Below are 27,927 nucleotides of genomic sequence, written 5' to 3' on the forward strand. Positions count from 1 at the left end.
ACATATATTAAACTACCTGTCTTTTATTTAACCACGGATACTGAGGTTACAGTTATTCTTTGCTTTCTCTCTCTCCTTTCCCTTTCTCTCCTCTCTCTCTCTCCATCACCCCTCTTCCTTCCTTCCTTCCTTCCTTCCTTCCTTCCTTCCTTCCTTCCTTCCTTCCTTCCTTCCTTCCTTTTTTATTAAGGCTAAAACAAAACACATGGACAATATAATTATGCATTTTGTGTACATATATTTTATATCCAAGGGAGCCCGGGTGCCCCAGAATACCACAAACATAAGTCAAATATGTTGTAATCTTCCTTCCCTGCAACACCGTCAGATTTGATGTCAGCGTGCTGGGCAAAACATAGGAGAGACTAGAAGTAACTTGTCAATTTTTAATAAAGTCTTCCTTCCTCACAGAGCCAAATGCACAATTCTCTCTGCAAACTCTGGCAATGATGACATCTTCCCACTTAGTCTCCATAGCATCCATTTCTGAAGATCCCCAGAATGGTCGTTGGTCAGGGCGATCCGCCAGGCTCCCCTAGAAAGTTGGCAATCTGGTCAGCCAAAAGAAGCTTCCTCTTTTTCTGAAACTTACTCTGTCCGTGGTGCTGAACCATTCTGCCCAGACGCTCCCAGATGGGCGCTGTCAGCCGTGCTGAAAAAAATCTTCCCTGACGCTGCCCAAATCAGAACTGTGTTATTTACTCACGTCCTCAAAGAGCAGCAAGCTTTCTCCATCTTAATTCGACTCTACCGCAGAGCAGAGTTGCGCCGGCGTGATGGGAGGAGACCATAGGCAAGGAGAGAAAAACTAATGGCAACATTGCTCACCTGAGACCTAAAATGCTCCCATGAGTTTTGGTAGTGCTGTGCTCCTTACAGCACATACACCATTTTTTAAAAAGTACTATTCTTTTGACTTTGTCCTTACACAGGATTCTGTGCTATTTCCACCCTTCCGTTTAAAAGCCACAAGACTTGATAGCAATAAGGCTTTCGACACTGGAAATTAAAATTGTTTTTCAGTGGGCTGACTTCCAGGACTAGGACTCATCGGCACCCGCCCAAATACCATGGCACTGCGTGTGCCCTTTGCCACCGGATCCTCCCCTTCCAATGACACTTTCTGATTGTGTCTACCAACTCTCCTATTAGGAAACCCGTGGGTTGCATGCAGCTATTCTGTTGTATTCTCCTTCTCACTCTCCCTCCCATCTCTCACTCGCACTCTTGCTGGAGGCACACCAATACCGTTCTGCTGAGGAGAAAAAGCCCACAACTACCTTAAGGGGTTAAGACAATATGCGCAACTCTCGCCTGTTATAGCGACCACTATTTAAATCTGGCAAGAGCCCGACACTAGTCTTTGCAAGAATGGAGTCGGTAAAACAAAGGATTGTGACCCCAGGAAAAGAAGGGCTAAAGAATTTTGCTGGAAAATCCCTCGGCCAGATCTACAGGTAAGAGAAACCAAACCCATGTTTGCCTGGGGCTCAGCATGAAAAAAATCTGCAGGGCTATTTCCGTAAACCCTGGTTGCTTAGAGAGATTGTAATATGATCGGAAAGTCTTTTTTACTGCTGGAGTGGGGCTGCTCTGGAAACCTGCTTATTTATTCAAGAATGTTGCACTAAATGAACCTGTCTGCTGTGTGTGTGTGTGTGTGTGTGTGTGTGTGTGTGTGTGCATATGTGTGATTTTTTCCCCCTACCTGCAGATTCTCATCCTTTCCTTTCCAGAATTTATCCTCTTTACAATTGAAAAACAACAAGTATCTGTTCAAAGAACCTTTCTTTTGGTTCTTATAGTGACACCAAATTAAATTCCTTTGATGCAGACAAAAAAACACCTTTTTAAAAATTAACAAAGAAATCCCAAAGAGTAATGGCAAAAAGAAATTTAGATCTTAGCTTCAGAACCACTTGAGAAGTGAATCCCCAGTGCAATCATCCTTCCGTACAGAAGGAAAAGTCAAAATGTATCAATAATTGATAGCTGAAGTGATTCTTCTCTCTAAACCTAAAACAATGTATATGTATTTTTCATTATTCGACCTCTCCTCGAAGTCTATTTCTTGCATGGGAAATGTCACAGTACTTATAAGAAAAGCCATAATAATAACCAGCAAAATGACTTTGAAAGTACTGGGAATTATTTTTTAAAAAATTTTTTTATCCTCCCTGTAGTCATTGTACTAATTAGGCTGTAAATTTCACAACTTTAAATCCTTTCAAGAATAGTATCTGAATGCACTGTTTCTTAATAATATGAGCAAAATCAAGAAGAGAGGGCAGACACAAAAGGATAGTTGATTCCAAGAGAGCGCTAATTTTCACAATTGGGAAATTGAAGCCTATGGAAATGTAAAGGAAATGACCAACGTGCCTCCCAATTTTCAAAATCTCTTCGGTTCTGGTGGGCTTCCGATGGGCTTGATCATGCACCTATGCGGCAGTAGATACCGCAAGGGCCCTGCAGTCCCGCAGTTGCCCTGGAAAGGGTTGTGCTTTCCCCTCCCGACTGCCATCAGGTGGGGAGTTCAGGTGCAGAGTTCAACTTTGCATATATGAGCATATGAAGCCAATGTAAAAAAGATAATAATAAATCTCATTAGGTGAAATTTTCTTTCCCAGAATTGTCCTGTGTTCTACAATTGGGATTGGACTTTAGAAATAAGCATGAACGTGGCAGCAAATATCTTTATGACCTATTTATTCCCAGGTGGTGTTTTGTAGAATTGAGAAGTCTGACTTTTTTTTTTTTCTTGTAGCTTTAAATAGCTTGACAGCCATCTCCCAAACTGTGCATTCTTGGAATGTATGTAAAAATTTCATTTGCTTTACCCGTGTGTATGAAAAAAATTGTGTGTGGATACATCATGTAAAGGGCACACATAAAAATTAATTATATGGTGGATTGGAAAACATCTGAAAATTGTAAACGGAGAGTTGCTTTGTTTAAATATTAAAAGTATCCATCTCAAGGGTCCACGGTGATGTTACCGTTCACAGGCGTCTTTTTTTTTTTTTCTTTTTCAAATAGAAATTTCACAGATAAATTGTGGACTAGAAGAACATTATCAGATTTTAGTAAAACCGTTCCATCACTCCGCTTTCCCCTTCCCCCTTCCCCCAAGGACGAAAGCTTAAACGGAATTGAATCAGACGGGTGAAATCTTGTGAAATACTGTGAAAATTAAAACAACACAAAACAAAAACTAAATATGAGACCTTCTACCTTGGTGTGGAATATCTTACAAGAGTTGATTTGGGGGCGCATTTGCGTATCTGGGAGTCGTATTTTAAGTCTTTGGAAACAGGCCCGTGACATTTTTTCGGGGTTTGTATCCGAGATAGTAATGACGCAAGGTTGTGAATAATTAATTATTCATGTTATGGCACTAGGAAGCTTAGGTGTCGGCCATATGTTGCGGAGGCCTTTGTTTCAAACTCGAGTAAAAGGAGGGGAGAAAAGTAAGATGTGTAACCGGAGAGTAAACGTTGAATTGGCTGGAGGAAGGGGCAGTAGAGCGCGTGGCACTCCCAGAGAGCATTCACAGACCTTCTCCGCGTGGGCACTGCGGTGAAAGGAGAGGCCTTAGTCCCGAGGGCCCCGGGCTCAGCTGGGGGGCCGGGATCGAGGCATCCTCACCCCAGAAAGCTGCAACTTGATTGGAAAGGAAGGGGGTGCAGGGCTGTGGCTGGGCTGGGCAGCAGCAGAGAGGCCCGCAGGAGGCTGGGTGGTTGGATAAGCCTCCTGTCGCTGGGGCAAAGCACTGCGGGTGTGAGGCGTCGCCACAGGTTCTGAGTAGGCGCTTTTGGGGTAACCCTCATAAACTGCAGACCCCGCAAGAGAGTTAGGCCCAAGCGGCCTGTGTATGTGAATGAAGTCACGGCGGGAGGATCTGGAGGGAATGGGGATTGGATGCCAGAGGCCAGGAGGTATTAAAGTTGAAGGGATGCTGACGCCGGGAAGGGGACTCGCAGAGGGTGGAGAGCCCGGGAGGTCCTAAAGCCTAAGGTCTTCCTAGCACCCTCACCCCCCAGGGAGGAGGAGCGAGTCAGCGCCCCTCCCCCCGGCTCTGATGGGCCCTGAGAATTGGGAACCGTCCGGCGTCTGGGGTTCCTAACCCGAGGCTTCCTTGCCTCTACCCCGCTCTGCCGCGCAGGGTGCTAGAGAAGAAGCAAGAGGCCGGGGAGACCATTGAGCTGACGGAGGATGGGAAACCCCTGGAGGTGCCTGAGAAAAAGGCGCCCCTGTGTGACTGCACGTGCTTCGGTCTGCCACGTCGCTACATCATTGCCATCATGAGCGGCCTGGGCTTCTGCATCTCCTTCGGCATCCGCTGCAACCTGGGCGTGGCCATCGTGGACATGGTCAACAACAGCACCATCCACCGCGGGGGCAAGGTCATCAAAGAGGTGGGCAACCGCTGGTCGTATGGTTGCGCAAAGCCGTGTCACCTGTTGGAGCCCGGTTTCCCACGCCCTCACTCCCACCCCAACTGAATGCGAAAGGCCTGGATGCTCCCTCAGCTCCCTTCTAGCCCTGCCCTTCTAGAATGAACCCTTCTAGGATTATCACCTCCCGTCTTGCTCCTGAAGCAAGTCGCTTCTGCCCGCTGGGCCTCTCACCCGCAAAGGGGAAAACAGTATCTAGCGCAGTAGATTTTTGAGAAGAGTGACTTCATACAAGAAGGTGGTGCTTAGTAATGTCCGCTAAATCAAATGGAAATATTTTTCCTTTTACTCCGAGGAACGGAGCGGCATCTGAGTTATAATTTCCCCGACTTCTTCCAATTCTCACCAAATATTCTCAGTCAAAATGAAACAAAACCGAGAAACAAATCAAATCAATTGTGCGCCTATAAGGGGCCTTTCGGATCCCTGCACCGGGCTGAAGGGGAAGACGTGCCGCAGCGCAGGCGCACGTGGGGGTCTCCGGAATCCAGTCCCCTAATCTTACTGCCTGTGTGGTGGGTGACCCCTAGGGAGAGAAAGGTCAACGCCAAAGTCACAAAAACCCTTGGGTCCCTACTTTCTGTTCAGGGATCTGAGTGACCATAAGCCAGGCAGAGGGAGGGTTGGGAGGGAGTAACTGCTGACACACTGTGTGCATGGAAGCAGTGAGCCGCCGACCCGCCTCGGGGATTCCGGGACACCCTGCAAAGTGCGTTTGTTTTCAAAATTTTACTCAGAGGGAGAAAAGGGGGCCCCAATTCCCCAGGCTGAATAAGCGCTCTCTCCCCTTCTCATGCAGCTATTTCGCCCTAGTTTACTTTAAGGTGCACCTGGTTCTGCTGCCCCCGCCGGGCCCTGCAAACACACCCCTCTCCGGCTTTTAGGACCACCCCCAAAGCAACACCTCTCTCTCCATTGACTCCCCAAATTTCCTGGACTACGCCAAGTCATTCCGGCCCCCGGTCATCTCCATTTTTCTGGGACCATCCTTCCCCCAGCTCCTCCAACTCCGTATCTTCTATCCCAACCTCACCACCTTCCTTCCCCAGAATTTCCCCGGTAGGGATTCCATTCTCCAAGAGATTCCACCACGGTCCGCACTGAATGGAGTCGGCTAACGCACCCCGCCAGGGGTCTCTATCCCCAGCTGGCTAACGGAATCCCTTCCCAGAGAGTCTTAATTTTCCAAACGAGAGCCCCGAGGAATCCTCATTCATCGAGGTGAGGTGATCCGACCCGCCTAACGTTTTCCGAGAGCAAAGCCAGGACTCCCAGCTTTGCAACTAATCACACTACATTTCAAATGAGCACGATTATTAGGTCAAAGAGGCGTTTCTTCTCTATAAGTCTAGATTCAGTTTTGTTAGGAAACGAAAATTAAGCCACCTCCACCCCGGAATGCAGGGAGCACCCCGGGGGTTGAGGGTTCTCTGGCCCAAGAACCACTGAAGGTGAATCTTCAGCCCAGGCACTTATTCTACTCTCTCCCCTCCACCCCATTTTTTAAAGTTTTTTTAATTATTTTTCTCCCTACTCCCTAGAAAGCCAAATTCAACTGGGACCCGGAAACCGTGGGGATGATCCACGGTTCTTTCTTTTGGGGCTACATCATCACCCAGATTCCGGGTGGCTACATCGCGTCTCGGCTGGCAGCCAACAGGTAATTCGCGGGGCCGGGCTTAGGGTGGTGGAGCTTGTACACTCAGAAGGGCTAGCAGAGGCTGGGGGGGTGGGGGGGGCAGGGACGACAGCCTCGCGGGGATTCGAAACTCCTGGGCGAGGGCCCGCGCACCCAGTGTAGAAGCAGGAACTGTTGGTGCTTCCTTCTTGAATAAGGCCCCCAAAAAGCATTCGGGCTCTCCCGGGCGGGCGCACTTTGTAGCTTCCTCTCTGCTCTGGGCGAGCCGGCCCTTCGCAAAATAGTCGACGTGCCTTAAGGCCTAGAAGGAACTGAAGCCTGGCGAAGAGAGGGCCGGGCAGGAAGGCTGGTGCACAAAGGGGGCGTCACGTGCTGCGCTCTCCCCTGCGGGTCCCGCGGGTGCCCCAGCTCCTTGCGGCGCTGACCTCCCGGCACCGTGCGTCGCAGAGCTCCCGGCAGCCGGCCCAGATGGTGCTCTGGGGCTGAAGGATTTGTTTCTATGGAGGCAGGCGGGATTTTAGGCACCCGGGGCGCGATTCCACCTGTTAATGAGCTCGGCTGAGTAGGGGCGGGGGGTGGGGAAGGCGCTCAGCTGCGCCCAGTGGCCTCCAACCTTGCTGCGCTGGTGGCTGCAAGCCGAGGTCCTAGCGCCAGCCCCAAGGAGTGCCCCCAGCGCCAACTTGCAGAGGCAGCCCCAAATTTTGGGCAAAAGGACTGATGGGGTGGGGGGATCAAGGAGTACAGCCTGGCCTTCAGAGGGTGAGAGGCCGCTTCATTTGCTTCACTGTGTATTACGATAAACAAAACTAAATGCTCCTTAGATCTGAATTGTTTATGCTGAGCAAGAACACATGCCCTCGCCCTTCCAGGTATTGCCGCTTAGAGACTGCAAATAAAGACTTCCGGTTTTCCTTCAGACCTTGTACCTAAGGCCTCACCCCTCTCCATCCCCCAAAAGGTGGGAAGTAATCTAGAACTGGGCACCTCTCTAGTCTTGATCTCTTCTCTGCTTTTGTAAAACTGGTCTCTCCATCTCAGTGAAATCTCTTAGGCTTCCTGTTTTGTTTCGTTTTTTGTTTTTGTCACCTACAATCCCATTCACCAGAGGTGTTCTCCTATCCAGTATTTCTCAGTCCCCTCCAAGGCCAAAGAAGGAATTTTTGGAAATTTAGCTTAGACTTCATGATTCTAGGGTGAGGATTTTTGGACTGTCCCTCAAAACGTCAAGAGGAGTGCAATAGATTAGAAATAGTGTCCTGTGAATATCATCTTTACCTTGACAGTAAGGATGGTTAACACTCAGACCCAACAGGAGACAAAATATTCTTTTAAAAAAGGAATCAGTTTAAAATGAAAATCATTAATTGTTAGATCACCCAATTTTATGGATGGGATAAATCAAAGAACAAAAAAAGGTAGCAGGCAGAAAAATCTAAAGGAAGTATTCCCTTAAATATTACTAGTAATGAACATGTTACATTTTTGGCTTTCATATCCCTAATGCATAGTGTCTTGGGTCATTTTTGTTTCCTAAAAAATATTTTCTGAAACAAAATAAACTTCCCCAGAAAGAAACTACAAACATACATATATGAACTATTTTCATTTCAGGGGGAAAATATCCAACAATTCACCAAAACCCAAAATGATACATGAAACTCAGTGTAATGTGAACTGAAAATATAATGGCTGTGCCTGGAAGATTTTCTCAGAGTCAAACCTTCAGCTTGCCAAATGTTAAAATGCTAACATTTTCCTGCCAGGAAAAAAAACACCAGGGATGCCCCAGCTTTCCCTGGTTGTAACACTGGGAGGTTTTCCTGCTTTAAAAAACAAAACAAAAAACAATATCATTGTTATAATTTGTCATGTTTAGTAAAGAAATCACTGATGCTGACTCAGGTTCTAACTTTTTTGGTAGATTTTCCTCAAGAAAAATTTTTGAATTTTAGAATTTTTACTTGGATCTGAATTCACCTTACTTTTAAATGAGTACTCAAAGGAGAGAAACTTAATATTTTTACATATAGTGTTTTGTGTTCTACTGGACTGAGAAAATTAAGTTAAAATTCATTGTAAAATATTATGAACAGACAGAAGATTATAAACTAACTTCCTTATTACATCTTAGAATTTTAACATATTTGCTTCATTTTTAAAATAGAACAAAACATTACACACAGTTGAAGCCTCCTGTGAAAGGAGGTTTTTAAAATATGTAACATTCCCTTTTTTGGTTATAAAAGTATTAATACTAAATACAACATATAAAAAAGATAATAAAAATCATAAAAAGTCACCTAGAGAGCCTGTTATTAACACATTGATGTATTTCCAGTTGGTCCTATATATACTACATAGAATTTTATCTTAGAAGCCTTTTTTAAAACACAAAATCTGAGAGATTTTTTAGAATTGGTTTAAAAGATATGTATTTTTCTATTATGATTATTTTTCAAAAACAGTAAAAACAACACAGAAAGACCAGTTTTCCACCTACAGTATTGTATGCCCATTCCAATAAGCTTCTCCATATAGATCATTTAATAATAGAACAAGGTTTCTTTCTGGTGGCATCCTGGGGACAGAGTCCTTTCCCTCTAGGTATGAAAGAAGTGCCCTTTGGAAAGTTTGCCATCACTGTTATGGGTGGAACTGGAGCAGAGGCACTGAGGTGGTGGAGACAGCTCCTCAAGAGAGAAGGGTTCCTGGTTACACTTCCTGGCAAATGTCTCAGTGAAAAACAAACAGCAAGGATTTGGAGTCTCCATATTATGGATTAAGCAAAATCAGCCCCACATTTGGTCAGAATACAGAGTTCTGGTTCTTTTTCTGGTCAAATGATAAGATTCTTGTTTTCCAGCTCATTGAGAGGAGGAGCTGAGGGAGTCCTAGGGAGAGGAAACACAGATCCAGAGGGGAGCTCTTGTATTATTTTTTCCTTTGTCTTTCCTTAACAGGCTATTGCACCATCCTGGGTAGGAGAATTACTCACCTCCATGGAGGGCCTTAGAGTGGGGAGTCAAAGGACTCCTCGCAAAATCTGTAATGTTTTCAGATGAGAACATATTGAACATACTGATTAAAAGGTGTTGGGGACAAATTAATTTTGTCTTTAAATAATATAAGTTATGGGTTTTTCAGTAGTCCAGATATTTACAAATGTGTAATTGCTAAGGACTATTTTTAACTTGCATGTAGAGAGTGATGAGGAACCTGGACAAGTATTTAATGGGAGAAACAACAGAAGTTTTGCAGTGGGCATAACCAAAGAAGGTTAGATTTACCAAAGAAATTTGGTGGACACTATGTTTTTAATGGATAATATTATATACACAAAGACTGCCCTTGCCTTTGTCTAGGTGGTAATATTAAACCTTATTTAAAAATGTTCCCTATTCCCTTGTCCTCCTGATTTCTCAACCCAGCTTTAATTTTTTTACATAGCACTTATTGCCACCTCTCGTACCAATAGTTTACTGATTTTTCTTTGTTTAAGGTCTGCCTTTCTCCAATAAAATGTAAGCTCCATGACAAAAGAAGTAGTTTTGTCCATGTTATTTTTACTGCTATATGCCTAGCATCTCAGAGGGTTCCTGGCCCATGATAGATACTTGTTGAATAAATAAAATGAACACCACAACGAAGGATTTGGGGCTTTTAAAAAAAAGGCAGTATGGCATAGTGATTAAGATATGGGTTCTAAAGCAAAACTATATGGGTTCAGATGCTTGAATGTGCTATTTAAAAACTGAATGACATTAAATATTATTTAACCTCTCTGAGCCTCAGTTTATATTTCTGTAAAAGGGGACTAATCAAAGTACCTACCTGATATGGTTATCATGACGTCTAAAGAAGAGGATCTGTAAGAAAGTACCTGGCACTCAATAATTGCTTGCTATTGTCATTCATTATTAATAAAATCTTAAATTCAGAAAAAAAGTTAAAATAAAAATACTCCCTATGACCATTAGCATTACTTGTGTTTAAATTTGCCTTAAGTATGAGTAGTGAAAAAGGATTATTTTTATTATTAAAAAATGCCTCCTTTCACATGTCAGATTTCTACCTTTAAAATTACTTCATCTTACACATTATGCACAATTAATATTGTTGTTCACTGGAAATGTCATAAATCTCATTTGAAGGCTTTTAAAGAGCTGTCTTTAAAATATTTTTTAGCCAAGAGTATAGAGAGTGCATGCAAGCTTGAGGTTGAATTCCTCTGTGGAAAATTAGTTTCTTTTTCCCTGCCCTAAATCAAAGCACTAAATCAAAGAGGATCTAGTTCCTTGTGCAACATTTTGTCTTTTCAAGTATTTCTTGGGTTTCAAACTTGACTTTTGCTAAAGAAAAAATAGTTCTTTATTTGAATGAGGATTGCATGTGTCTGTAGCATAGAGTGCACTTTCTATACTAGAAAGAACCCACATTAGAGCTGGACAGGGCTCATCTAATCCAATCCTCTCATTTTACAAAACAGGAAAGGAAATAGAGAATCAGGGAGGTGGTGACTTGCCCAAGGTCACAAGAGATTGTGACTAAAATTCAAGTGTCCAGTAGGACATGACCACAGGCTACATCCACTTTGAAATTTGACATCTCTGCCTGATATGTGCTTCATTGCAGAGTTCACGTTCAGCAGCAGACTGAGCCATCTGCTCTCTGAATGAGTGCCTACAATCTATCATGCTCCAAATCCTGGACAAAAATCCATGAATTAGAGAGAGAAGCCTTTAGCAGTCTCAAGAGATCCTTAGATTTTTGTGTCAGGAGAAACATGCTGTATTTTTGTGTGTATACTGGCTCCCAAACTATTTGGCCACAACATGAGTGATTCTGTTCTTTTCTCTGCAAAAGGCAATATCCAAACCTGATAATGATTTAAACAGATAGTATGATTATCTGTAGAAGAAAACATGGTATTTAGAACTTTTCCTCTTACCCAGCCCCTTTGGAAATTTGGGCTCCTAGAAAATTGCAGAGGTTTGAACATGACTAGGAGTAGTTCAGACCTTTTGTCTGCAATGAAGAAGGGTTCTTCCTTGGGATTCCAAATGATACAATTCAGTTCATACTACTGATAGAAAAGAGAGTAATTTATATTTAAAAATGAACAGATTTAAATGTATGGATTTTAAAGCTTTACTAATGTGCATTTATGAAAATGAAATTTGATATACTTTAGGTAAATATTCTGGCTAGCCTGATTATGAAAAATTCTCTTGTGAGAATGATTTTCAGAAAGAAAGGAACAAAGATATTTTAAATATAACACCTTCATATTTTAAGCCCAGAAAGAAATGATTTTACTGGCATGATTATTTTTTTGCCACAGAATTAAACAATAAAGATGTGCTTTATTTAGTAGAATAAGCATTTATCAGAAATGACATCTTAAGTCTCATCATCAAACACACACACACACACATACACACACACACACACAACCTAACTGTCTGTTTATCTGTATCTATCTATCTATCTATCTATCTATCTATCTATCTATCTACCATCTATCATATTTATTTTTTTCCTCTCTACTTGCGTACTGTCTATTGCAACATCCATTGTAATCTAAGGTTTCTTAACTCTTGTACTGAGAAACATTCACACATTCCTTTTGTGTGAGACAGTAATTCAGACTGTGAACATAAAGCCCGCTGCAAGGGACCACCATCTTGCTACGGTGGAAAAACAGTTTATAGTCATCTAGTCTTTCAGGGCCAGAGGTGACGATTTCTATCTCACTCATCTAGCTGCCTATCAAACATCTAGCTGCCTTCCCATTGTGGGCCCTATAGGTTAGATATCTAGGGCAATGCAGATGAGGCCTTTTTCTGTCTGACAAAAGAAAATACCCTTTCCACAAGATGAATAGATGGATCAAGAGTGGGACGGGTCCCTAAAGGGCTTGCACGTGGTTTGCTGACAGGAGCTTTTTTCTCAGCACCTCTCTCTTTCCAGTCTCTCTCCTCTCACCCCTTTCTAGCTTAGCTCTGGCTTCCCCGGTGGCTGCCACATCCCACTACCGCAGTGCAGAGGCAGCCTCTGGAGGGGAGGGGCATGATTTAGAGGGAGGAGTCAGGTGAGCAGCTGGTAGAATGATTTTCTCCCTGCCATATGCCACTGTTGGGGCTGTCTAATTTCTTTGTCATGAGTGATGAAGTCATTTTTACAACTTAATGATGTACCAAGGGACCCAGCGGGCTGGCTTGTGCTTGTGTATTCCTTTTTTAATATGTGAGTAGGGGCATCAGATGTGACAAAGGGAGGTGCCAGAGCACTGATTTGATTAGATTAAATAGATTAAACAGCCTGAATCAGTCTATTCCTGCAGACCCTCTAGGAGAGGATTAGTGCCACACCTGGGGTGAGGAACAGTAGTTCCCTGTTAAGTGACAAGGTACTGCCCAAATGGAAATTGATTGATTGATTTAGGGAAAATGGATATAAGCTGTAGATATGACAAGTCACCAGTGTTTCTGCCACCTCTTCTGGGCAAATCCTTGTGGAGTGGGGTTGATATATGAGGACGCTTGTGGTTGTGGTCAAAGAAAAAAAATATGTATGTGATTGGGGATTTCACAGCTAACTCATGCTGGGCCACGCTGAACATTAATTATCAAGCAGGGTGTAGGACAGGTTTTCAACAGCAGCATTTGCTTTTCCAAACATTTCTGTATCAGGGATACTATATGCCTCTCAATTTTGGCAATCTGTATTAATATAGGGCCTTCTGCAGCCCCGCACCCACCCACACACAGACCAGTGTTTTAAAAGTGATTGTACGTAAGAAAATATAATCATTTTACACTGTAAGACAAAAGAAAGGAAAGACATGTGTACATGTGTGTATATGTGTACCATATGCAGAGAAAAAACAAGTAGAAATTAGGTTTTAACTTGAAAATAAGGAAATTGAATTTATTTTAATATGTCATTTGCTGCAGAGGAAATCATAAGGAAAACAATAATTTTAAGTAGCTTTCAAGTGGTTTATCATTTTTAAAAACAATCTTAATTATCAAATGGCCCTAATTTCACAGAAATTACAGTGATGTTCTTTGAGAAATTGAAAGCATGCATCAATTTCCAATCCTGTTCTTCAGTCATAGAAAAGTTAAGATTTTTCACATTTAGTTTGCACATTTCTTTGTTGTTTTTTCTCAGCCCAATTATAGATGACTCATTTCTGACTGATATGAATATAAATATACTGATATAAATACTGATTGATATTATAGAGAATTGAGATTTACAGTTCAAAAAATAAAAATGGGCAAATATTTATTTGGGGAAATTTATTTCTAGAAAATATTTTTTTATGTAAAATGTCTTTCTTTATTTTCCCATATATTACTTACCTTTACTTGGAAAAAAGGATATTAGACTTTAAGTGAGTTGTTGAAATTTAAATGGATTATGAAGCAAAACCCCAAAACAAAACTGAAACCCAGAATATAAATCAGAAGTCAGATTAATTTTACAAATATGTAATTGTTTAATTGTATTGAATAGAGCATCAATTTTCTATAGTCACCAATTTATTAAAACATTCTCAAATACATAATTATTTGACATGTCATATAATTTAACATTTAGCCTATGGACAAACATTGAAAATGAACCTGAAAAAAATCAACAGTGGAATTTTAGAAGACAAAAGGATTGTAAAAATGAACCTAAATAAACAGCACAAGTATTCTCTTTAGGCCTACTGCAGTCATGCAGTAACATGATTGCTTAATTTATATGATGGAGGAGAGGACAGCCTTCTGTTTTCCTGTAGTTAAAAAGAGTCTAGAAATGTAGCTGTTAGATTAAAATGGGGGGAAATAGGAAGCCCCCTCAATGGAGTGGAAACACAGAATAGATACTCTCACCATGTAAAGTGGAGAGGGGTGAGTGAATGTAAGAGCTTTTTAATCAATGTGAAGTAGATCATTCAGGGATAAAATGTCCACCTCTCCCTAAATAGTACATTTGTATTGGGGGTGGGAAGAAGAAAGAGGAGGATATGAATTATGAATCATCTTCTAATTGCCTTACTTCTCCATTTCAGGAGACAGATGAAATTAGAATTGAATAGAATAATAAATATATGTATCACTAAACATTTTTATATGTATACCATCTTTCTTCCTCATAGAGACTCTATAAGGCAGACATTCTTACACCTGCTTTATTGATGAGGAAAGTGAACACAGAATAGCAGTTATTTTCCCAAAGATCAATAGCTGGTAAGAGGAAGAGGGGGAGTATGAACCCCATTGTGTCTGACTTCAAATGATGTCCTTCTTTACTAAGCAAATTTCTCCTCTTGTATAGGTTTCCTGTGCATGTCCTTAAAGAAAATCTATTATACAGACTCTTAAAAAATACTATAGTACTTAGTGCTGGGCTATGTCCACAGGAAAGAGCATGGCTATGGAATAATCGGAAGATTTATTTATTTGCGTGATTTTGCTTTTTAGACAAGTCTTTTGAAAGAGGATAGACTTGAAAAACCTATTATGGTGGATATTATTTTCAGTGCAGCTTTGCTGTGAAATGCAATTATGTGTTAAAGTTAAGAGTGATGGTAGGAATAAGAAAACTCACATGAATATTAAATATCCCTTGGTATATAATCTATTTTCTTCTGTCTGTTGGGATACAAAGAAATATATTCAATTCTCATGTTTGTTTGTTTTTGTAACATCAGGCCAAACAAAAATGATGACTGTCAAGCATAATACAATATACACAACTACATTAAGTATTGATAAATGATGAGATTCTTTAAGGAGAGAATATATCACCTCTAAAACATTGCAACCTAATTTAAGTTTGAGGGTAGAGCTTCAGAGACAGTGGTTTCAAAGGCTCATCAAGATACTGTGGTGAACAGAAAGTGTAATGGCAGTTGGTTTCAGGAGATTTGAGAGTGTTGTCTGCAAGACTTAAGGATGAGGCCAGACTGAGCCATGTACTTGAACTTAGCAACTATCTCAAGTGAGGATTTATCCACAGGGGTACTCTAAATTCTAGACCATAGCTGCCATTCTACAGTTTTTCTATGAAAGTAACTCAGCTTCCTAGGATTGTTTAGGATACCCAGAATGGCAGTTTGTTCCCCATCAGAAGCTGAAGAACAAATAAATGGTCAATTGATTGAAAACAATATCAGGCTAAAGAAGTTTCAAAGAAGAAAAATCTGTTATCACCTACCTATACGTCAGGAAGGGAAGTTATCATTGCCTTCTATTTAAAGTATTTATACAAAAGTGTAAGAGGGTGACATATACAAAACCTTCTGCTTAGCATCATGACATTTGAAGAAGTGAAATAAAGACCTGGACTATATTATCCAAGAGACTCAAATAACTTAGAGTGTGGAGAAGCACGTGATATCCTGGTTTAAGTCTTATAAAAGTGTTCTATGGTGGTTTAGAAATATCTATGAGAGATTAGTCTGAAAAGAGGTGTGTCTCTGTGTAAGAGAAGTATTGGGGGTAAGGGTGAGGGTATACCAAGACAGGTGTAATTGATTTAGAGAGGGCTGTCAATTTGAAAAAAAAAAAAATGCTTCCTGTTTGATATTTTAGATCAACTATTGAAGCACAGATTGAGAGGCTAATGTATGTTGATTAATTCTGTATGATTTCAAAATGGGAGCTAGAATACCCACTACATGTTTTCATGAACTTAAGCTGCTAGAATTTCAGGATGATGTGGAATGACTCTGACTCCACAGACACAGAAATAGCATTATTTAATCAGGGCAAAAACATTCTGGAAGAAAAGGACAAAGACTAACAGTTCTCTGAAAACTGTATTGAAGGTTAAGCAATGTCTATGTAATAATAGCTGGTATTTATAAACCATTTGCTATGAACCAGACACTGTCTCCTTTCATAATTGATTTATTTAATCTTCTTCATGACTTTGAACTATAAGAACTTATCTCCATTTGCAGATGTATACATCGAAGCTTGGAGAATTTAAGTGATAACAACTTGCTCAACATCATACCTAGTGAGAAACTAGAGTTGGAATTTGAATTCATACAGTGTATTCTTAACTAATATTCTGTCATGCTGTTGGTATGTCCTTAAGAAAAATACGGCAGCTGCTCTGTCAATTTGGTCAGGGAGGACAATTAAAACCAGGCCAGCAAATTTCATTTTGGGTCTTGCTCAAATGATCTAATTACGATTTGTATTTTGTAAAAGATATCATTCCTTTTCATAAGTGATTCCATTCCACCCTTACCACTCCCCTCTCTAATAAAAGGTAAGCCCCTTATTGCAGCTATGTTTAGCTCTTTTCATTCTAGGTCTGACTTGCCCTAGCCCTGCCCCTTTTTGTGATGTCTAAGGGGAGGAGTATCTAGCACAGTACTGCTAAACCCATGATTCTCAAATCAGGAAAAGTAACATCAGCATCACCCGGGAACTTGTTAGAAATGCAAATTCTCAGTTCCCACACAGACCTGTTGAATCGGAAGCTCTGGGACCCAGCAATCTGTGTTTGAACAAGCCAGCTAGGATGATTATCACCGTAAAGTTGGGAAATCACTACGCTATTTTATTTTCTGGAACTTCTCTTCCATACTCAGTTCTAGGATTTTTTCCATTTGTTTTGAAACCTAGACTTTGTTCATGAAAGGCAGAACCCTTCTACATTTACTTATTTTAAAATGTAGGTGGGATGGGGTAGAGGTCTGTTCTGTTCCCCACAGCTGCGACCATCTATCTTTCAATAATGTTCTTGTCTTTCACGGTTTTGACTTTATCTACCAGAGCTGGCACTGTTAGTACTAGTTCTAGTACTAGTGTTAGTTCTGTTGATGCTAAAGTATTAGTAGAGCATAGTGGTTGAGTATCTAGGATCTACAACCAGACAGAGTAAATATAAACAATAGTCCTCCACTTAGTATCTATGTGACCTTAGCAAGTTATTTAAGCTCACCGAGACTTGGTTATTCTATCTATGAAATAAGGGTAGCAGTAGTAGCTTTCTCATATTATTATTGCTCGTTTAAAACAAGAATCTACAGCAGGGACTGGCACACACTAACAATTCAATAACCATTGGCTATTATTATTTCTACTTGACAGACTCACACTTATGGATTTGTGTATATGTGCATTATGTCATTTAGTGTCACAGAAATCCTGTGAAATATAATATATTAATATCATTGTACAAGTCCTAACACCCCTTAAATGCTTAGGATGTGCCAGACATTCTTCTGGGTGCTTTACTTGTAATAACTTGTAGGTTCCATTAATATCTCCATTTTGCAGATGAGAAATGAAGCACAAATAGTAAAATAAACTGCTCAAGATAACTCAAGTAATCAGTGACAGAAATAAACTTTGAACCTGGGGAGTCTGGTCCTAGGAACCATGCTTTTGATCATGACACACACAGCCCTTTTTATAGACAGCTAATCAGAAGCCTATAAGGTTAGTAACTTCCAGTCACATCTTTATCAAGTGACACAGCTAGAGTCCTACAAAAATTTCTGCATCACACTTATGTCACTTTCTTTTTCTCTACCACCATTAGTGACTTTGGCGCCTGTTCCCCTGCAAGCCATCATCTTGCCTTAACTTACATGAATCCTGATCACCTTCTGTCACCCTGGCCTCATAGATCCCTCTCCCTTAAATTCTTGTAAGCTTCATGTTTACTTCACCTTAGTAGCTAATCATCTATTAGTCTAAGACCCTAAACTCCATCATTTCCAAGATGTCATGGACTTATGGACTCTGCTCTTTTCCTCTGGTCCTATCTACCTTTCCTCAACCCTCCCCCACCCCAACACCATCCTTGTTCATCGTCTCACTCTTGATGTTCTTATTTCTATCACCTGTCCCACTATGTCCAGCCATTTTCAATACTACCCTCATGTAATCTCTTCCATTCTTTGAAACTTTGCTGATCCATTTTCTATTTTTGGAATTCCTTTTTTCTTTTTTTTCTTCATTTTCCAATGCCAAACTTGAAAGTTTCCTTATGAATCGCACCCCAGTTGGAATGGATTTCTTCCTCCTTAGTTTTCCATTTGTACTCCTGTTACAGCCTTTGACATAAATTGTCTCTCAGCTGTTTGTATCTTTCTCTCTCCACCTACACCAAGGGCTATCCTTGGCCTTTTCTGAGTGCCTAGTAGCATCACCTAGATAAAAGAGCACAGATTTTCATGTTAGAGAGCCCTGGATTCAAATCTCAGCTCCACTGCTTGCTTTTTTCTTGCACAGACTTTCTGTGTGCATTTTCATATGTGTAAAATGAGAAGAAAGTGTAACTCAGAAGGTTGTCATGGGGATTAAATTAATTAATGTAGGTGGAGAAAGTATAGTAAGCGCTCTGTAAATTTTAGCACCTTTCTCCTTAGCACAATACCTTGCTCTAAATATAGTCTCACAAAGATCTGGAGTGTGAATGCATAAATGAATGTTGAATGAAATGACTGCTTCAGTTTTTGCTGTGTGTAGTACAGCAAAAAAAGGTATAAAGGCTTCCCATATTGAGCGAGAATATTGATAATCAGAATTTCATGTAGTTGGATATTGATTTGTACACCAATTACATAAAATTTAAAAAGAAGATGAGGTTCTGAAAGTTTGATGGATTTTATTCTTAAGTACCCGATTTCCCTGAAAATAAGACCTAGCCAGACAATCAGCTCTAATGCATCTTTTGGAGCAAAAATTAATATAAGACCTGGTGTCATATCATATCATATCATATCATATCATATCATATTATATTATATTATATTATATTATATTAATTATACCAGGTCTTATAGTAAAATAAGACCAGGTCTTATATTAATTTTTGCTCCAAAAGATGCATTAGGGTTGATTGTCCGGCTAGGTCTTATTTTGGGGGAAACATGGTTAGAAAAAAGTCAATGCATTCTTATGATGCAATGACCATTACATCATAAACAATAAAAAAGGATAGTTTAAGTAATTAAGAAACTTAAAAGTAGGAAGCATTTACAAATGTCATAAGATCATATAATTTGAAACACTATTTGGGACAAGAGCAGAAGGTAAACATTGTAAGTGATCTATTAACATTTTACCAGGAGTAGTAGGGTGATTTCAAGTAGCTTTGTGAAGACTATTTAATGTTCATTGTAGCTTTGTTTACGGTGGCCAAGACATGGAAACAACCAAAATGTCCTTCGATAGATGAATGGATAAAGAAGTTATGGTATATATACACAATGGAATACTATTCTGCCATAAGAAAAGATGAAATAGGACCATTTGTGACAACATGGATGGATCTTGAGATTATAATGCTGAACGAAATAAGTCAGACAGAAAAAGCAGAGAACCATGTGATTTCACTGATATGTGGTATATAAACCAAAAACAACAAAAGATCAAGACAAACAAATCAGAAACAAAAACTCATAGACACAGACAATAGTTTATGGTTCCCAGAGGGTAAGGGGGAAAGGGGGTGGTAGATGAGGGTAAAGGGGATCAAATATATGGTGATAGAAGGAGAACTGACTCTGGGTGGTGAACACACAATGGGATTTATAGATGATGTAATACAGAATTATACACCTGAAATCTATGTAACTTTACTAACAATTGTCACCCCAATAAACTTTAATTTAAAAAAAGAAAAAAAGAAAAATTTACAATTAGAATCCTGAAATACATTGCCAAATGATGTGGTATGTGCATAATCAGATATAAATCCTAGCGACAAAACCCACAAGCTTTGGAATCCAACTAGATTTGGAAACAGGGCTCCTCTACTTAGAACTGGCTAACAACTTGTGCAAGTGCTTTCACTTATCTCAGGCTTACTGTCTTCGTCTATAAAATGGGTATGTTAAGAGTAGCAATGTCATTGGGTTAGGTGGTTGCGGATTTTATATGAAGTGTTAGCATGGTATCTAGCAAGTTGAATAAGCACTGATTACATTTAGAACTGCCTATAGTGGGCACTCAAAAGATAGTTCATAATTGGTTCACCTCTACTGAATCCATAGGGGACATTTTGCAATTGCTGGAGATATTTTTGGTGTCGCAAATTGAGACGGTACGCTACTACTGGCATCTAGTGCTTGGAGGCTAGGGATGTTGCTAAACATCATACAGGGCACAGGAGAGCATCACGCAAGAAAGAATTATCTAACCCGAAATATCAACAGTGTGGAGGCTGAGAAAACGAGGTGAAGAATGGGTTAAATGCATCTTTCTCCAGCTTATCTAGAGATAGCAGAATTTAAAAACCCCTTCAAATGGGGCAGAGAAAGTGATGATTGCAAGTTATAGTCATAGAAAATGAACTTCACGCATCATGCCTTCAAAATAATTATTAGAAAAGAAGGCTCGCGTATTAGACAAACACGGATGAAAACCTTATAGTATTATTTTTTTTGCAAACCTTAGCATGCAAAATGATCACCTGGATTGCTTATTAAAGCACAATTTCCAGGCTTCCCTCCCAGCACATTCTGATGTCAAAAGTCTGGAGTGAGAAATCTGCGTTTTTAATAAGCACTGCAGGGAATTCTGATGCAGCTGGTTCATGGATGACAGTTTGAAAGAATTCTTCCTAAGGGCTCAATGGGATGGATGCATAACTCATATACACTTTCAAAAACCCTGTAGCATTATGTAGCTCTGGTTTTCTCTATTCTTAAAGCCTTAAGCAGTCAGTCGCATTGTCATCGACAATAATAAGCAAAGTGGAATGGATCTACAGAAAGATACAGTCAATAGAAGTTTGCCAATCCCCAGACAGCCTGCTCATGTGACCAAAAGTCCTGTGTCATTTTCCCCTTTCTGCCTTCATTCTCTCTGTTGCACAAGCACCACATTCAAACACCCAGAATAGTTGAAAGACATGTTTACCTCACTGGCCTTTGGCAACACGTACCATTTACCACTAGGTCCAGGAAACATGCCCCGTATACTCCCTCCTATTTCCTTTCAGCCCTAAAGGAAACCTCTACAGTGTTCTGGGATTTGCACCTAAGAACGTTTGGATTGCAGTCTGAAGAGAGGTGAAAATTATTTCAACTTAAAAGTAATAATCAAACATTAAAATATGTTTTAAATCAATTTTATAACAATTTTGGATTCTTAGTTTACAAAGACAGGTTATGAGATTTTGGCATTTATTTTCTGAGGAAAAATAAATCCACATTTGGCAGGAGTTTAATGTCACGATGTGTGTGGCATTTTCATAGGAGTAATTATTTCTAGAAATAGAAAGTTTCTATTTTGTGTCAAACATTTATAAAATCAATTCTTATTTGACAAAAACCCAAAGATACCCTATTCAGCAAACAACACAGAGGAAGAATGGAACAGAACATGTACCTTCTCAGTGACTGTCTACCTTACTGGAGAGAAGCCACTGAAGACAGACAGATATTAGGCTGCGTCAAGTAAACAAAAGTATCTGACCCAGTCTGTGATTCATAGAAAAAGATTTGATCCACTTCAGCCTTTCATAAAGCCAGTTCTCAAATTTTAGTAGCAGATTAATAATGATCAAGCCCCCTTTCAGAAACTTGAGTCTTTCACGGTTACGTTTAAATGTGCCTCCTGGAAGAATGAGAGCTTCTATGAGGCAACCAATTTTGACTGAATTAAAGGCTTAATGTTCAACTTGAGAAAACTTGCATAGAACACACTGGTAAGCTCATTAGTGATAGTGGGTCCCAAAACTTCCATGCAAGAATATATTTCTGGAGTTACCCAGTTTGGGGGATGTATTTCTTGCTTTGTATGAACAGTATAAAATATTTTTTAATGATGAAATGGAATTTTTACTTGCAGATGGATAAAAATGTTAGGACCATATTTCTAGCAGTTCTTTCTTGAATCATTATGTATATGTACACACTTAGAGGTGTGCCTCAAACACAATCCCCTAACCAATCCCCCCCACACACAAAAAAAAAAGGAAAAAGAAAGAAAAGAAAAAGAAAAACTTGAGACAAGTATATTAATTACATTAATTTAAGTAATATTTATTTTGATTATAAAAAATGTATGCTGTGGGATCTGACCATGAGACTTCTTGGGACATTTTAAATATGATTTCATTCATAAAATTTTTATAGATATACATAGCATAGGGAAGTTGAAAATAGTTGTATAATGTAAGGCACAACTCCATTTAGCCATTTATCATTTTTTCAAAAACTCTTTAGTGAATATCTACTCTGTGTCAGGCACTGTGCTAGGTATTGGGGATATAACTGTATCTGAAAACAAGCTCTTGCCCTTAAGCAGCTTACATTGGAAACTGAGATACAGACCAAAAACATATAATATGATTCATTAAATATTTACAATTTGCAATTACATTTATGAAGAAAATAAATACAAGTAAGTATAACCAGATTTATTGAATCCTTCTATTTCTTGTGCTTCAAATAATCTAGACTTTCAAGATAGTCCAAGTATCTATTTACAATGGCTAGCTAATCAAGTCCAGAACATATTTATTCTTTTAAAACAAAATTCTAGTTTAAAATTGCTTGTAATTAACTTGACCTGAGAAATGTAGCTCTATTAACTCCCTTTCTTTTTCAGGGTTTTTGGAGCTGCCATACTTCTCACCTCTACCCTGAACATGCTAATCCCATCAGCAGCCAGAGTGCATTATGGGTGTGTCATCTTTGTTAGGATATTGCAGGGACTTGTTGAGGTATGGAACTGCAGGATGACATCATCTTAAGGTTGGCATGTTATTAAGGACCAGCAGACAATCTTTGCCTTGATCTATAAATAAATATGTCTTATTAGGTTGCGTCTACATCATGTTAAAAAAAAATTGGAAAAGTTAGATGCTCAGGTATTGTGTCTTTAAATAAGGCTAAATTACAGTTGTGACTTCTTACCTCCCCATCTCTGGAATTAAGTAGTATTAAATAAATGTTTAGTACCTATTTGACTGAAAAATAAAAAAAAAGAACAGACACTTTTATCAATGGGTTGTAATAAAAATATTTGACTCTGTCTTGTTGTCTGGTGAAACCCTGAATTAATACCTTTTGGGAGTTTTATACCACATCCCTATTGCCTTTGAATCATGATTTGAGATTTCATTAAAATATTTCATTGAATATATTCTTTGGGCATCTCACTCTAATGATTTACTTTTGCTCTATCAGCCCATTGTCTTTGAAAGAATATCATTTATAAACTTATGATTGCCCTACCTGTTGTCCCTTCTCTTTCCATGGAGTATAGTGGGAATAGGAAATCAGATAATGTATGAAGGCACTGAAAACAATCTATCTCCAAAAAGAAGGAAAAATCAGTAGGATCAAAAATAACACAAAAAGTATAATTACTGTTGTTCCTTGGTATCCGATGGGTATTGGTTCCAGGACCCCCCTCAGATACCAAAATCTGAGGGTGCTCAACTATCTTATATTAAAGTGGTATAATTGCATGTAACCCACACACATCCTCCTGTATACTTTAAATCATCTCTAGATTGCTTATCATACCTAATACAATGTGAATGCTATGTAAATAGTTGTTATACTGCATTATTTTGGGAATAATGACAAGAAAAAATTACAACCAAGTCTGTACGTGTTCAACACAGATACAACCATGGTAGGCCAAAGTACACAGTACACATCAGCAACAACGTAACATTTCTTTCTCCCAAATATTTTCATTCGATGTTGGTTGAATCTGTGGATGCAAACCCTGTGAATACAGAGGGCTGACTCTATTTCAAAGGTCTTAAGATCTGTATAATACTCTTCGGAAGTGTGAGCTTCAAGGATGTAAGCTTCACCTTCCTTCATATGGATTCCTTATATTTGGACTCACTGATTTTAATGCCTTACAAAAAGTTCTTCCAAAATCTCAAACTGTTCAGAATTGCAGACGAACTGAGTAATATAAGCTCTTTCATTTTGCCTTAATCCGAAGAAAACTGAGATAGAAGGAAGACTTGAAGAGTGGAGAGAATTTGAACAGGTCACTACAAAGGGGCCACGTTTCACCTGGTCTGGGGCTGAAGGGTTTAAATGGACATTCAGGGAATCAACAAAGGCCCATGAGTAGCAGCTTCCCCTTGTGCCCATTCTAAGGAAACAGCATCAGAAAAGGGAATGTGCTTATTTTCCAATGACCCTGGATCCTAAATAGTGATACATATCTTCCCCTATCTCAGGGCGTCACCTACCCAGCATGTCATGGGATATGGAGCAAATGGGCCCCTCCTCTGGAGAGGAGTAGATTGGCGACCACCTCCTTCTGTGGTGAGTACTGTGCTGGTGTAGGTATGGTGGGTAAATTTTAGGAACAACTTGAATAAGAATTGGAAGTTGGTGAAGCTCACCTGTAAAACCATCTGGGGTGTGTGTGTGTGTGTGTGTGTGTGTGTGTGTGTGTGTGTATACATGAGTAAAGGTTTTTCGCCACTATTTCAATGTCTTTAATTCTGGTCTCAAATCCTCTATTTCTGCTTGTGTTTTGTATTTGTGTGTGTGTGTGTGTGTGTGTGTGTGTGTGTGTGTATTCCAAGTATGTATATATAGTGTGTGTTTGTGTTAGCCAACCAAAGAACATGTGACAAAGTCAAGAATTTTTATTGATTCACCTACCTTTCTCCCATTCTCCCTTCTGCTTTAGGTTCCTATGCTGGAGCTGTGATTGCAATGCCGTTAGCTGGCATTCTTGTGCAGTATACTGGCTGGTCTTCAGTATTCTATGTCTATGGTATGTTACATTTCCATACAGTAGACTTAAAAGAAATGTACGTAAGCTATAACAATGAGCTAGATCACTAAACATCCTTCTGTGTTTACTGGCTTATTTTTTTTCCATTAAGAATCCTGACAGTATGTCCTGTGAAGATCAAGGAAAATGTTTATTTCCGTGACTTTTCCCTACACTGTTCTTTATTGTTTAAAAAACAACCACATAGTTGATGGAAGCTTTGTAATATGTGACATATATTGTCCTTGATTATGAGTAAAAAAATAAAATCAGCTCTTAATTCAAAGCTGATTAAGAGGAAAGAGTTAGGCAGTACCCACTTCTCTTTTTTGCTACAGTTTTCTTGGTCATTTCCTTGATCGAGCCTCCTTAAGACTGAACAGGGGCAGAAAGCTGGATGGTAATAGTCATGCTACTGAAACAATTCAATTTTGTGATGAAATACTATCAATCACCTGCAGCAACAGCAGCACATTTTAGTCTTCATTTCCCCAGAATTAAAAGAGATTAAGCCCCCAAATTGAAATACAAGTGACAAGAAACCCTAAGTTCAAACTCCCTTTCTGTTTACTTTCCAACCAGAAACTGAAAGCTTACCATTTGAAATACCCCTAAAGTCTTACTCTAAAAGACACTTTTTTAATAATGAGGGAAGGAGAAGTAGAAGAGAGCTGGATTCCAACTGATATGTCATTGATTAATAGCACCTTTGAGCATGGGCACAAGACTCTGAAAGATTAACGAAGTCATGGGGTCGAACAGAGCAGTATCTGGCTGCTCCCGAATTTGCCATGATCCATTTCTGTTTTGAAATGTTTTCATCAGAGCCAATCCTATGCTTGTAGAATGTTATTAAATATACTTCATAGAAGAGGCTCTTATCTGGAGTCAAAAGCCATGGATGGGTTTTGGATTTATGAATACCCAAAATTGTAAATGCATGCATTTGTATCTATTTTATTTTCTGGGAAAATCTTTTTATCAGATTTTAATCCATATCTTTCATTCGATTTTCCAGCGTTCGTAATTCAAAGAAGTTTAAAGCATTTATTTATAGGGTGTGAAGTACAAGTGGAGATGGCCATCCATTACACCCTCTGATTTATGCCTCAGTCTGTTACTTAATTGATGACATGATGTTGATTTAAAGCAAAGATACTAATTTCCAGAAAGCACTCATGAAAACCAGTCTCATTATTTCAAGTTATAATTTATTTAATATTTATCATTAAATGGTACAAACAGATATTCTGAAAATATCGTATCATAGTACTTGCTTCTTATTGTGTGTAACAAAAATTGGGTCTTTGAGTCACACATTCAGCATTGATATTTTAAAACTTAGATAAAACCTGTATAGTGCCTCAAGTTTAAAAAGATAATGCATGTAAAGCAATTAGCTGAATGTCTGGCACTTTAGATGCATTCAGTTAGTGGTAATAATTACTTCTAAATTACATTTACTGAGTGCTTATTTTGTGCCATCCACTGTGCTAGTTGCTTTATGCATCCTCTCCTTTAACTTCTCTTTGCCACAATCTCATAAAAAAATTATCTCATTTTATAGTGGAGGTTTATAGAGATTCAGTTCCTGATCAGATCATGTAGCTAATGAGTGACATAGCCAGGATTTGAATCTAAAAGATCATATTCCACAACTACTACACTACATTGAGTTTTCATACACTATCTGACCCAATATTGTATTTGCTGTCATGTTCAGTAATTAAAAGAAGCATGGAACATCAAAAACTCTGGTATTAAGGAACTGTTCTTAGAAATTGAAAAAAAAAAAAAAAAAGTATTATGGAGACCAGAGTCATTCAGATTTTTACCCATGAGAAAGAGAGAACTGTATGAGGCAAAAATGAAATGGCCAGCTGCCATTTCAAGAAATCACTTGAAATTCTTTCTATTATTAATGCTTTAGATTTATGCATATATTGCACAATAAGTGCATTTTTAATGGTGAGAGTGCTAAATCAAGAAGGGTGAAAAAAACCTTGCAAAGTTTATTGTACTGGACTGTATAAACTTTCATCTTCACAAAGAATGATCAATAGGTAATAGCATGTTCTGAAAATAATATGGCATGCAAGTCAAATAAAGTGGGAAATGTTGCTACATTAATTACAGAAGCCCATTTCTTTAAATGTATAATAGCCACTCAGGTTAAAATAATCTAGATTTTACTTAGTAGTCTATTTACTAGATCTTGAAGTGCTAACAGTAGAGGAAAATGAGCATTTCTTTTCTCTGGAAATACAGACCACTTTCCCATATTCAAGACAGGCAATTAATAAAAAAAGTCACTCCTAGAAAAATTCTTTGAGGACTGGAATTTTTTCTTGTTCATAGTATTTCTGTCATTTAGCGGACTGCCTGTAAAAGTAACTGCTCAGTAAATGTTTGTTGGATGTATGAAGATGTTCCAGACCACATCATTCGACAATTATTTATTGTGAGTTTCCTGGGTATCAGTGTTATTTAACAGAGACAAAGTGATAACACTACAGCACCGGCCTTCAGCAAATGACTGTGAAATGGAAGTATTTGTGATGGTTTTCTTTGACTTCCTCCTTTTGAACTTTTGCTTGCAGGTAGCTTTGGAATGATCTGGTACATGTTTTGGCTTTTGGTGTCTTACGAGAGTCCTGCAAAGCATCCTACTATTACAGATGAAGAACGTAGGTACATAGAAGAAAGCATTGGAGAGAGTGCAAATCTTTTAGGTGCAATGGAAGTAAGAACTTTATTATGGTGTATATTTCTATTCTTATTCTCCATCTCATCTCCCTTCAACCAACCAAACTCTTTTATGAGTCTTTATTCAACAAAGCTAATTTGGTACATGTGCTGCTGAAGCGAGCACAAAACTAATTTGGTATCAATCATGATTTTTTTTAATTCATCCATATTCTCTGACTTACTTAGGAATGATTGCTACTTCCTCCATCTACAGTTTATTTTTTCTTTATCTTTGTTAAACATGTTCAAATTTTGCCTTGGATTATAGCTATGACTGTAAACCTAAGCAAATTTTTAAAAATAGTTCAATATGGTCCATAGTTTAAACAAATTCAACAATAGTCAT

General features: G+C 39.1%; 1 protein-coding gene across 1 annotated transcript in view; it reads left to right on the forward strand.

Annotated features, from left to right (window-relative positions):
- Window positions 1-759: 759 nt before the first annotated feature.
- Window positions 760-27,927, forward strand: part of SLC17A6 (solute carrier family 17 member 6) — a 37,470-nt gene continuing 10,302 nt past the window's right edge. Inside the window, exons 1-7 of the mRNA XM_019742622.3 lie at window positions 760-1,457; window positions 4,166-4,418; window positions 5,999-6,117; window positions 22,683-22,797; window positions 24,286-24,373; window positions 24,747-24,833; window positions 27,434-27,576. Of these exons, the coding sequence (XP_019598181.1) occupies window positions 1,372-1,457; window positions 4,166-4,418; window positions 5,999-6,117; window positions 22,683-22,797; window positions 24,286-24,373; window positions 24,747-24,833; window positions 27,434-27,576 (891 nt within the window). The 5' untranslated portion in view covers window positions 760-1,371. The remainder of the gene's footprint in view (window positions 1,458-4,165; window positions 4,419-5,998; window positions 6,118-22,682; window positions 22,798-24,285; window positions 24,374-24,746; window positions 24,834-27,433; window positions 27,577-27,927) is intronic.

The sequence above is a fragment of the Rhinolophus sinicus genome, chromosome 14 (assembly GCF_057876585.1).
Source record: "Rhinolophus sinicus isolate RSI-liver-muscle chromosome 14, RSI-T2T, whole genome shotgun sequence".
NCBI lineage: Eukaryota > Metazoa > Chordata > Mammalia > Chiroptera > Rhinolophidae > Rhinolophus > Rhinolophus sinicus.